At 34.2% G+C, this 14075-nt stretch overlaps 1 protein-coding gene across 1 annotated transcript in view; it reads right to left on the minus strand.

The window, feature by feature from the left end:
• Nucleotides 1-14075, minus strand: part of LOC122794891 (L-gulonolactone oxidase-like) — a 1553580-nt gene that overhangs the window by 1448222 nt on the left and 91283 nt on the right. Inside the window, exon 3 of the mRNA XM_044063489.1 lies at nucleotides 3074-3199. Coding sequence (XP_043919424.1) covers nucleotides 3074-3199 — 126 coding nt within the window. The remainder of the gene's footprint in view (nucleotides 1-3073; nucleotides 3200-14075) is intronic.

Consider the following 14075-nt stretch of genomic DNA (forward strand, 5'->3'; position numbering starts at 1 on the left):
GATGTGATTCTGAGGTAACAACTGATTGGCTACATATGGTATATGAATGTGAGGTTATCTCCCCTTTCTGGAAAGAAATGAATAATTTTATTCAAGCATTGTGATTCAATAAATGTACTACTTCCAAGTCACTGAACTTATTTAATGTTCTGATCCTTAAAATAATTCAAAGGACTCAAGCGCTTCTTCTTTGGTCTATTCTAGCAATATCTAAGAAAATTATAACCAAAAACTGGAAGAGTAAAACTAGTCCCTCTTGTACTAAATTTCTTAGTATAGCAAAAATTACTTTTAGTAGTGAGCTGCACACAATTAGGATGAGAACTTCAAATATTACTCATTCATTTAAGTCATGGCTAAAACTTAAAGATTTGCTTGAAAAATATTAACTGTTGTTAATTTGCATTACACTGATATATTACACAACTGTGGATGTATTTAAATAATTATTTATTTGTTTTATTTTACTCTGTTCTTTGTTAGTAAAATAAAATAATAAGTTTATCAAAAAAAGGAAAGAAAAAAGGAAACATAAAAATGTTATTTTATTAGGAAGCCCCTTGAACATTCCTATGCTGGTTGTAGCAAGTCAGCCTACCAATACTGTACACTTGATTTCCTGATGTATTACTTGGTGGATAAAGCAATATCTAAATATACTATATTGCTGCTGAAATCCTTGGTGGAACACATGAGATTTCTGATGCCTATTCATATTTAGAATTTCATAGGTAATTACTAGGCTAGGTATCCTTGTGTAATATTTTGTAAGCCCGTCCGATTTTCCTTGGTGAGGATCAAACCCTGTACATCTTGCCTGTGAGGTAAACACTTTAACCAGCTTGCCAGCTCCCAACTTCCTCCTATTTGCTGATATTCTAACAGCTTGTTGAATACCTTCCTAGTAGCATTTAGCATGATTACAGATTGAGGTGTATATTAAATGTTCTGCATGTCCATTGTTTGTTTATACTTTGTTAAAGTGCTTTTCTTATAATTTATTTAAGCTAATACAGATGTATATTACATCTGACATAATTATAAAATGTTCACATCTTTTTCTGTTCAAGACAGATGTGATGCATTCTACAGTTTGTTATGCATTTCAAGGAAGCAAGAAATATTTCATTCTAAGATGAACTTCCTGTGGTTACAGAATAACTTTGTGGATCTACTTAAGCATGGCAAACATTTCTTTTCTTTTTGATTTGGATATAATGCACGATAATGTTCCAAAAATAATATGCATATGGGGCAGTCATATGCCATATTAGCTTACTTAATATAACTACTGTATCTCATAGTGTTTATTATTCCATGCACTTGCATTTTCCATATGATATTTCTCAAGTTAATAAAGCTGTAAATACAGATATGAGCAGTGATTATACATGTTGCTTAGAAAGTGACTTTATAAGTTTTAAAATTAGGTTTTATGCTTTGAAAAAATACATTATAATTGAATACTTATATTTGCAGTTGACAGTACTACATCTTAGGAATGTAGTATACAGTACAAATTATTTTCGCTGTTAGTCTAGTGAAATTGCACCCTAGAGATCTGTGTAACTGTTTAACTGATGGGATGTGAATTGGTACAGTGGAGAAATATTCTGTGCATTTGGCAGAAGTCCCACACACTGCTAACTTTACTCATACATTGATTTTCAGCATTATTATTATTATTATTATTATTATTATTATTATTATTATTAGTAGTAGTAGTAGTTTGCTGTACACCTCTTCAAGACCTTTGTACTCTTGTGTACCTCAAAGACTAAATTGTTTTGTCATAATTTCAAATTGTGGAGTAGGACAGGAATCTAACTAATGATACAGGACAGTTTGTTTTTCCAGTCATACACATACAGATCATCTAGCATCTTTGTAGTTTTATAAAATTGCTGAATGATCTAAACAGTCATAATGTCAATGAAAAAAAGAAGACTGTTTTTATTTAAACTGGTGGAAGTGAACCTAATAAGAATGTTTATTTACTGGCTGACCCATCTACATCATACCAAATGATTTATACTGTAAAGAAACTTAGCAGTAATTTTGTCATGAGTAGAAAAGTTCCATCAGTGCTCAAGTCAATTCTGTGCCAGTAAGTAAACTGATGAATATAATGTCATGTTTGTCTGTCTGTGTCCTGTAAAACTATGGATGAAGATGGCTTGCTAATAGTATGTAAAAGGACACCATTTGAGTTGATGATCTATATTGTGTTTTTCGTAATTGCTACAGCAATCCATAACAGTGGGAAGCTTCCCTTTATAGCAAATAAGACAAGGTAATATGCACAACTACTGCACATAAGACTGTACTTTATATAGTGACAATCTATTAAAATTTCTAAAATACCAATAAAGATGTCCTTAGCATAAACAAGCCTATCTCATGTGTATTAAAAAAGAAGGATTAACATCCATGATAGCAAAATTACTGCTCAGCAGTCCCCAGTCTTAAGGTCAATGGAAAATACAGCAAATAAATTTGCTTGAATTCAGCCAAGTCACTTATTTTAGAAGAAAATGACAGCTATTTCTTTACCACATTAGGGAGCACTAGAAATCAATGGCAATGACTAATTATGATCCAGGTGACTCGGATTCCATTAGCAGCTCAGGCACCTGAGATGCTGACAGAGAGGGAGTGATGAGAATGCTCATCCTGGAGGGAGGGTATTCATCCAGGTGCACATTATAAGGAGGCATGATCAACAGATGGCAGTATTAACAGATAAATATGGGGAGGCAGGATCAAGGTGGAAGTAACCAATGGTATGTGCCATCAGTATAGCCATGGGTTCCACCCTGGACCCAGCATTAGAATGTCAATAGTCCAAGGGCTGTCATAGAGGCTGATAGATCTGACAATAGTCAGGGGCATAGGGTAAGCCAGAAAGAATGATGCAGAAGAGGAACTAAAAAAGATCCTGTGTGGCCTACTTCAGAGAGCATGAATGAACTATTTGCTGCAAAAGCATGGAGGGTCTATTCCACATCAACACTGAGAGTCATTGACATTCATAATCCCATTCCAAAAAGCACATCTTAGTTTACTGGCTGACCTTTAGTATCCTGTTCATCTTGTTCAGCTGAATCATATAGCCATCAGTACAGGCAATGTCAGAAGGGGAGTGACCACCTCCAATAACTTTGACCTTCTTGGATCGCTGTCTAGCTAGATCCAGAATCTAAAAAAACAAAATACGATGATTTTTAGATTAGAATACAAATATTGTAAATGACCATTTAATTAATCTCATTGATTATATACATACAAAGAACACCTGTATAATGTGCAGATCATACTGTTCTAGAAAATATTTTAATATAGGGTATGACTTTAGTCTGTTAAAAATGAAGGTTTACCTGTGGCTTGCTCCTCCATGCATGCGGTCATGCAGTGCTGTATCAGTTAATATACAGGAGAAAGACAGTAACTTATTTTAGTTTTCAAAAACTTTGCCTGGCAACTGTCTTTTGTGGCATACAACATGACTGATAATATATCACCTGCATTTTCTCTCCTCAATAAAATAATCTAATGGGTTTACCTATGAGCCATCAACAGTCTAATTTTTTGTCTCACAGTTTATCAAAAAATGAAATATTGAAAACAGTGAGCTGAGCAACCTGATATGAAGGCTGAGGTGTGCACTTACCTCTCAATCTCGTAGCACAAAAAATCTGGTCAAAGCCAAAAATAATGGAGGGCAAAGATCCAAAAATAGGGACAAATTTTAAATATTGCTTTCATAAACTCAGAAAGTTGCTAGAGTAAACGGCATTGTGTTATCATGTATTCTCTGAAGGATATGAAGTATGAAAATCAATTCCCTGTGATATTTTTGGTGAATTCAGTCCTCACTGACTTGCCACAAAGATCCAGAAAACCACAAATTTTATGAGGAACAGACCAAAAATATGAGGCAAAAATCTGGACCTTCTGTGAAAATCTGGACAGTTGAGAGATATGCAGAAGGACAAAGATTAAACTGCATGTTTCATTTCTGATATGCTTTCATTATAAAATGGATTCCCGAGTGTTTTCTACTATGTACCTGATGATTTACTTCCTGTCAAATATGTTAGCATGGCAAAAGAGTAGTGTTCTTTGTAGAAAGATCTTTTATAGAATTCAGAACTCATGGCTAATATGCAAAGTCATAATCACAGAGATGGGAGATTTTAGTTAGCAGAATTACTGCTATAGTGTTCAATTTTAATTGGCCAGTAGCTATTCTAAGATTGTTACAATGTTTTTTTTTTTTCCTTTTGGTCTCACATCTACATGCTTTTCTTTGCAATAAAGAAGATTGTTTTTCTCTGCTGAACTGTTTTGCAAGAAAGTTATTTGGTACCTTAACACTAAAAAAAAAAAAAAAAAATCTTTTCTGCAGGGGGGCAAGCTCCCCCATCCTAAATTATATAAACCAATATTGTGGTTTCAAAAGAGAAAGCTCTTGAAAAGTGCAGTGCTGATTCAAACAATATGAGACATTTCAGTCAATCTCACAATGACATTAAATGCTCACACTTAAGTGGCTGAAACACTAGCACAGTGATCATTTATAACTATGCCATTTAAATGAAACCCCCACATATTGCAAATGGTGTGCTGTTGTCACACATATAATGTATAATCATATAGTTCTACAAGAGAGACATTAGAAAAGGTTAGCATGCCTTTCCACATATGCTGGGGGATGAATCAAATGATTAAGGAGAAAATGTTGTTCAGTAAGATTAAAGTCTTTATGCTTTCGGAAACTTTCAAATTGTTTTCAAATGCTTCCCATTTAACATAGCGAGACAGCTTTAAAAAAAGCAACGGAGAATCTCTGTTGCTTATTTTAAAGCTGTCTCGTTTCATTAAACCTTAACATAGCGAGACAGTTTTGAAAAAAGCAATGGTGAAAGCAAGATCTCTGTTGCTTTTTACAAACTGTTTCGCTATGTTAAATGGGTTTAACATAGCGAGGCAGCTTTAAAAAAAGCAACGGAGAATCTCTGAGGCAGTGATTGATAAAAGATCAGCATCTGTTGGGAAAGGTGAGCACTTGTCATCTGTCACAGGGATCACCCGTTCCAGCCAACAGTACCACCACAGGTTCAATGACATACAGGTGTAGACTTGACCAACACACTGAATAGTTTGGCCAGCAAGTGGTGAGTTCAATTTTAAGTATAATTATCCTTCTTGCTCATATTAAACATAAGAAGCTTGTATAATTGAAGTTATTTGGTAGAACAAAATATGTGTAACTGCAACTATGTTTCTATGTCTTTATAAGAATGCAAAAGAAAGCAGAGACATAGCATTACTTAGAGCTGCATCTGTATATAACTTATATAAGTGTTTATGTGATAAATTAATTGTATGTATAAATACAAATGCAGTATATATGTATGAGTAAAATGATATATCAGTATCTGTACGCACACATATATATGCCTGTAAATTACAGACAGACATCTGCCTGAGTACACTTGCAACTATTTTTCTTGTAAATCTCTCTCTCTATATATATATATATATATATATATATATATATATATATATATATATTTCTACACAAACAAAAACAAAATATTTGCACTGCAACATAATTTAATTTACTATTGTGTTACCTTAAGCAGTAGTTAAAATACATGCAGACAACTTTTGTAACAAAAGGATTTTGTTTGTGTAGATCAAAAAATATTTAGTACTATAGCAATTGCATAAGACAGTCATTCATTCCACAATATTAACTGCACGTACAAGATGGCTAAACTCAGTCAGGCACTACAATCTAGACAAAGTGGGGGTTGGGAGAGGGGTTGAGGTTGCAGTATCAAGTGAATGACCATCACATACGTTAGTGAGAATTGACCTGTTGTATTATTTCTGTATACATTTTAAACCATCCCTTATATTCTTACAGTTACAGCTGAAGAACAGAAAACTTCCTTGAATTGCTACATTTTTTTCTGTATGTACACCTTTTGCCTGAAAACAGTTCACAGTCTGTTACTTGCAAAGCATAACATTTTAAAACACCATTCTACCAAAAACACACAAGTGGTTTACACCTATAAAAGTATAACAATTTATTTATAACTTGCAATAAAGGGAAGATTGACACAGTATGAGAATTAAGATAGTAAAAACTATTAAAATAAATGAAAATGAAGCAAGTACAGGAGAGAATGAAATGCCTTGTATATTTGTAGTAGTTACATCAATAGTATTAAGGAAAAAAGAGGTGAAATACAGGTAAACAACAATTGCCTTATGGCTTCTCTTTTTTACTGATGATGAGATCAATTGTAATAGGAGTCAGCAGAGTAGGAGAATGGCTAGACTGGTTGAATCTAATTGAATTATATATACAGGTTCATAGGTATGTACTAGGCTATCAGCCCTGGGGTCTATATAAGCCTAGCCAAAAAAGGTTCCATGGCTTTCGCCACTCAAGAAAATTATTTTCCTGTGCCCCTGTTAAGCAATGCTGCAGAAGTGATCTCCGGGGTGAATTTCTATTTCCCATTCAGTTGTTAATATTTTTCTTAAAGAGGGCCAATGAGGATCTTTGCTTGACATGAATGGTAGCTTGTTCCAGAATATGGGAAGTCTCTGGGACACAAATCTATCTCTCCAGCATGTTCTGTTTATTGTGGTGACAAGGTTTAGGTCCCTGGAGTATGTGGTTCAGAGAGATTGAGATTTATTTAAGTGTAGCATGCCCAACAGCTCTGGGTTTGACATAGCTTTGGTTGTTAGGCAGAGATCGCCTCTGAGTAGGTGATATGCGATGGAGTAGAGCTAAAGATTTTGAGATGGTCTGCATATGGCATCTGTTTAAGGCCAGTAATCCTCTTAGTGAGGTATTTCTGTGGCCTTTCCAATTGTTGTAGGTGTCTTGTGAGAAACATGCCAAACGAGGCACTGTACTCTATAATGGACATGATGAGGGATGAGTAGAGAGGAACAATGACCTCCTTTTTTCTAGAGGAGAACCATTTTGTGATGAGGTGTGCCACATAGAAGGATTTCCTGACTACTGTGGTGATGTGGTTTTCAAAGGAGAGACTACTGTCCACCTGTGTCTGGAGGTATATATACAGATAGATATAAATCATTTAAAATGGATGGTAACTGAAGCACTATAGTGCATTCAGAACATTACTGCAACCAAATGTTAAGATATATGTCAATGTACATGAGTTTACTATTCTGCCCTTAATTGATTTTTTAAAAAGTGGCTTCAGTACAATATTTAAAAAAATGCTTATCAGGCACAAATATTATCATTTATGTTAGTATAGTGGATGTATAACTGTAACTCCACCAAATCTTGATATCAATACGTTAATTTTTCCCAACTATGCATAAGCACTTCTCATAGCATCCTTCTCATGTACACATAAGCACTTCTCATACCATCCTTCCCATGTGCACATAAACACTTCTCATAACATCCTTCCCATGTACACATAAACACACCCCATAGCATCCTTCCCATGTACACATACACACTTCTCATCACATTCTTCCAATGTACAAATAAGTAGTTCTCGTAACATCCTTCCCATGTACACATAAGCACTTCCTATAGCATCCTTCCCATGTACACATAAGCATTTCCCATAGCAATATTCCCATGTACACATAAGCATTTCAAATATCATATTTCTCATGTACACATAACCATTTCTCATAGCATCCTTTCCATGTACAGATAAGCAGTTCTAATCACATCCTTCCCATGTACACATGTGCACTTTCTGTACATTTTGTTTTACTTCAATAATGTTTTATAAAAATAAAATTGTTTTATAGTAAAAAAATGAATGGTGTGTGAAGTTATTGTATTTTCTCTTTGTCCTCGCCACATTTTTTTCTGTTTTTCTTATTTTAATTATGAATTCCTGTCTCCTTTTTTGTTTTAGGTCTTTCCCATTTCTGTTCATATTTTTACAAATCTGAGTTCCTCATGTGCAGCCCTGGCACATACTGCCAAGGTTTGGGAATGTTCACTCTCTGCTCAACTAGGAGCATGCTCGCAGGGTAGGGGTATTGTCACCAGTCCTGCATGTACCTTGGAACTTGGCAGTCTTGTATGTGTCTTTGCATGGAGGCTTTGAGACTTTGTTGAGAATACAATGGAGCCAGTTGAGGACAAATGGTTTCAGCAAATCAAGCCCTTTCTTCAGCAGGTTAAATACTCATTGTCACACTTGTTGCTGACCACTGTGCTACTATAATTCCCTACCCACGCAACATTGGGGTCCTTCAAACTTTTAATAAATGTTAAGGAAACTGTTTGCATGCTGTTTGGGACTAATTAAAAAAAACAGACACAGATACTATTCAGATATTTGATCTTTTATGAAATCGGTTAAAAATGTCCACTCTTAAAAATACTTAGAGCTCTTAATGTTTTGCTCCTAGCATAATATTTAAACAACATGCAAGATATATGTGTGAAAGGCAATAGTTCAACTTAGAATGTATTACTCTTTATCTAATCACCTCATTTCACAAACCAGAGGAGTAATAAGAAAGTTATCAGCAGTTAAATTACACTGTGAGCTGCCAATAATAGCGCTAAGGTCCATAGAAAAAGTTCAGCTACTACAAAATTGGCATTAACAACAATCTGCAGAAAATCTAGTCAAGCTCCACAAAACTGATTGCCTTATTCCATAAAATCCCAACTGGCTGCCAAACAGAGCTCAAACAATTCTTCTCGTAGCACTTTACAATCTCCTGCCTACAATTACAGTATCCCTCTTATAAACATATTGAATATAAAGAACCCACTGTAATGTAAGAACAAACTTAGAATCATCTTGTGCATTACCCAGACCATCTTTTAGATTAGCAATAAGAGAAAAAGAACTTTAGAAAAATTGCCTCTGCAAACTGGAATCATTTAACTGTGGATTTCAGAAATAAAACAAATTACTCTACTTTTAGGAAGAGGTCATTAGATTATGCAAAGGAATGCAACATCTGCCACAGGTTTAAAGATGCTATTTAATTGGAAGACAATAGACTGTGATAACAGGCAGCTTTCTAATACTGCCCACCCTTAATTATTTTGTAAGCTAAGCAAATAATATATTCATTTCTTACAAATATCATTCACTGATCTATCTACACTTATGCTACAGCTGTTCTTCTTAAGCTTCCCATATCCATTAGCTCTGCAGCCACAACTGAATCTTGTAATGTATTAAGTTGTAATTCACTCACAGCTATAGCATTTCATATATATGTGTCTCAGTTTTGGCTGCCCTAAAATAGAAATCTAATTACATCTTACAATAGTACAATGGTACCAAGTAAGTCCAGTGAATGCAGTAACAACATATAGTTAACACTTTGGAGTATCTGGAATCTTCTGCTGTCCTGTTAAAAATAATACTATTATACTACTTATAAATTATTAACAGTTTTTTAAATTATTGCTACCAAATGGTAAATGTGTTTTCAAAGCTACATTTATTTTTAGAATGTTTAGTATTGAGTTGCATTAGTTAATACAGACAACATTTAACTAACATTAATATTTCTGATGCATTCTTCTTATTTAGATGTACAGTCACTATGCCAGAATAAAGATAACATTACATATATCATTCTATTACAAGGCAAACAGATGATCTTCTCAATGCTAAATTAATATTAAATGTACAACTGCAAATGTAGAACTGCTGGGTATCTCAAATAATTTTAAAGCTGTTGAAAACAACTGATATGTCTTTTGGAATTGTTAAATGTAAAACTTTAAACAACAAACGGCTTGTTTGGCATGTCTATTGTAAATGACATTTTTAACTAAAAGTGAAAGTATAGTGATGCTCCTTGCCTTGGATTGTGCAAAGAAATGTATTTACCTATTTAATTATTTGCATTTGTTTACCGGGAAGGTCCACTGGGCCATAATGCACCCATTTTCAGTGGAGGCCCAAGGAGAAAAGCTCCACAGTAAAATATACAATACACGATATAAACATGACACAGTACAAAATCTTCACAATACACAATACTTAACATACAATGCAGTAGATTATTAGTAGAGAAATGTTCCTGAGATTATCCTACCTACCAAGTAAACAAATGCATAAATAAATAAACATTTTGAAGTCTATAGTTTATGGTTTCACAATTTTGCATTCTTCCAAATGGGTTTAAGAGTGTTAAAAAATAATATCTGAGGTATAAGAGTAGAAGCAATTATTCAAAACACTGTTTGTAAACTGGACAAGGCTGATGTAAACAGAACAGGGGATAGAAAGTCTGTTGGAGATTTCTAATCATGTTGTTAAGGGCTGTAAACTGCTTTGAAGCCATTGGAAAGATAATACATGAATCCAGTAGTTTGCATTCAGGGCTCTAATAACAACCAGACAGATATGAAGGAACAGTTAGTAATCAAGGGTCAGAAAGCTGAGTTGGATGATTTTGATTCTAACATAATGAAAAATCATAAATATCTTCCTGAGACTTAACAGAATACATATATATATATATATATATATATATATATATATATATATATGGGTTTCCTAATTTAGATCGACACTCAAAACACCAACACCAGAAGAACAATGAAGCAGATGACCAACAAGTCATAATCCCAACAGCGAAAACACAGACAGGGGTAACTTGTGAGCATGACTGGGTAAGTGTGCGATAGTGAGGGACTTAGGGTTAGGGTGCCGGTAAGGTTAGTGTGCGATAGTGAGAGACTTAGGGTTAGGATGCGAGTAAGGTAAGTGCGCGATAGTGAGGGACTTAGGGTTAGGACGTGGATAAGGTGAGTGTGCGATAGTTAGGGACCTTTGGGTTATGGAGTGGGTAAGGTGAGTGTGCAGTACTTATGGACCTTAGAGTTAGGGAGCAGGTAAGGTGAGTGTGCGATAGGTATGGACCTTAGGGTTAGGGTTTGGGTTAAGGTTAGTACATAGATAGTTTTGTGTAAGGTGTAGTGTAGGCTTTTAGGTTGTTGGTGTGCTTGTGTTGTGTGTGTGTTGTGTGTAACAGTGGACTTTTTGTTTTGTTAAGTGTCGGGATTGTGGTGTGTCGGGCATGTGAACTTTCGTGTTTTTGAGGTATCATTCTTCTGGCATTGGTGTTTTGAGTGTCGATCTTCCGAGCTGTCAGTCTAATGTAGGGAGCCTATATAGATATATATATATATATATATATATATATATATATATATATATATATATATATATATATATATATGTGTGTGTGTGTGTGTGTGTGTGTGTGTGTATATATATATATATATATATATATATGTGAGTGTGTGTGTGTGTATATATATATATATATATATATATATATATATATATATATATATATATATATATATAAATATATATATATATTTTTTTTGTTGTTACTGAGCTGGAGGGAAGTTAGACTCTCTTGAAAGGTAAGCCTTTACCTGAGAATATTTTAGTCAAAATTGAGGGACTCCTTATTTCTGCTGCTTTCATATTTAGGGATGCAGTAGCATTGGTTGTTCATGAGTTAGAAGTTAAGAGCAAGATAAAGGAGAAATTATTCATTTAACTGCATGCTACTAAAGGTTTTCTTATAGAAGTCAGTCTTAGATTTCAAGACTCTCAGATATGAAGTACATGAAAGTGTGAAAGGAAGAAAGAGTTAAGATTAGGATGCATCTCTATTATTTTCATATATATGAACAAGGATAGTCTTGAAGATTATACATTCAATGCCTCTGTTCTTTAGGTTCAGGCACACATCCCACACTACCACCCCTGCCTACCTATCCACCCACCTTTTCAGTGGAATCACAAGATACCTCATTAGAAGATTAACTTATGAAATTTACTCAAAGCTGTTTATCTTATTAGCACCTATGTGGTATGGAATGTTACACCTCTAGCAGCCAAAACACATTCAAGCATTCCAGAGTATTTTCTCAAAAAATCAGCCTAAAAAGTAGAAGATAAACAAATGTAAATATTCTGTGAACAATTAAAGCTATTTAAACTGTACATATAGCAATGTTATCAGTAAGAAGGATCATTTACAGCAATAACAGTCAGTGCATTCATAGTCTTTCCATAAATACTATATTACAATGCATATAACTGCATTTTTAATAAACAATCATAAACAAATTGGCATGACTTGCAAAGTTCACAGCCTATATGAATATTGTTAGAATACTTTTGTTAAACAGATACAAGCTTTGAGATAACATCAAGAACATTCCTCTCTGGATGCATGTTTATTGAGATACTTACAGAAATATGAAAATATATGCTTGATTGTATAAATTGTAACATAAATAAAATGGAAAATCTTTGAAGATGTGCAATTTACAGTGCAAATATCAGTGACAGTTTTCTTAAACAATATCTAAGGTTTTACATGATGCCATGCAATAGTTTGTTAGTCAATTGTTTTTTGAAGTCTTAAATAGAACTGAAAATATTGCCTACTGTGATAATTACTAATGGAAACTTACAATATCTCTGGTACACTTTGATATAAAGGGATATTAGCAATGAATGTTCCTGTTTTCCACCATAACATTTTACACCATATCCCTAATATAGTAGAGTCTCCTTTAACTGGTACTCAAGAAACTAGCACTCCCAAGCAACAAGCATTTTTGATTGGCTTGTATGCTTGTATACGATCCAATCAAAAATTGCAAAGCAGAGCCACTTCTACTCAAGTGAGCTGTTTTGCATTGACCTGAAGAGGCTCCACTTTGTAATTTTTGATTGGCTCATATGCCAGTATACCAGCCAATCAAAAAATTGCAAAGCGTCTATCAAGCAACCAGAAACAACACTTATCTATCATCTACCAATCTCCACAGGTGCCAGTTAGGTGAGATTTTACTGTAGCTTGTACAGTAGGTCTCTCAGTTATGAAAATGTGAACATAAATATGGAAGTCTGAAAAATAAGTTGCAAAACGTCATTAATGTATCTACTAGAGGATATCCTACATCAACAATTGATTCTCATTTTAGTAATTATTCCTAGCCCTTTCTAATATTGCCTATTATTAGTTGACAAGTCACTTTGTTAAAGAAGCCAGAATGCCCCCCCCCCAAAAAAAAAAAGTCTGAACACCATATGGAGCTATGGGTGTTAAATGGACAAATGTTAAAAGGTGCTATAGCCTTGAACGATCTAAAGAGGATATGAATACAGTTAACAAAGTATCATTTCCATTAGTGTATTTTCATCAAACCATTCCAGTGGTATCCAGAACCTTACAAATGAGAAAAAAATATTTTGTAAAAAAATGTTATATAGGGAGATCATAAACAGGGTTCTATTTAGTACAATTTTATTCAAAATTCCTCCTGAGAGAGACAGATGATAGAATTTGTAGATGCAGTTTGGATCTTTCTTGTATGAGAAAATGAAAAAAAATGAATATCAATCAGATCCAAATAATGAAATGAGATAACAGAACCAGAGAATATATTTTGAATATATTCACAAAAACTATTAAAAGTTAAGAATATCAGAGTGGTGGCAATTCTTCCCCTCCTTTTAGTGAATCAAGATTTCAGCGATAGTTATGGGCATGTCCTAATAGGTTGATCTTGCAGAAGATTTCTCAGATTCAAAGTAGGGTAACAGAAAATGTCCTTTGTAGTGCTACTCTGATCTAAACTGAAAGGAGTTCAATCTACTGGCATAAAAGCTCTCATTATGAGGGTAGGGTATCTACCTTTATCACTGCTACACAGATATGTGATTCTGTCAAGGGCCACTTACCAGTTAATGGAGACATTTAGTTTGACTGAGCCTGTCTCTCAGTTGTTTTATTTTTCCAAGTGTTTTGGGTTTCTAACTTCTTTCCTAACTCAGGGAACAATTACAGTTTGTGACATTAGTGTTGCTTCTATCTTTAATATTAACCAAGAGTGCTCTTCTCATCACCTACAATGTACCAAGAATTGCCTCCTTCTGCAGTTTATATGGTGTTACATGTATTGGTAGCATATTTACGCATGACTGGAAATTATTTTATATTAGTCCTGCTGTTCCTACTACTATACAACT

The sequence above is a fragment of the Protopterus annectens genome, chromosome 2.part1 (genome assembly GCF_019279795.1).
Source record: "Protopterus annectens isolate FY-2018-M chromosome 2.part1, PAN1.0, whole genome shotgun sequence".
In the NCBI taxonomy this organism is placed as follows: domain Eukaryota; kingdom Metazoa; phylum Chordata; order Ceratodontiformes; family Protopteridae; genus Protopterus; species Protopterus annectens.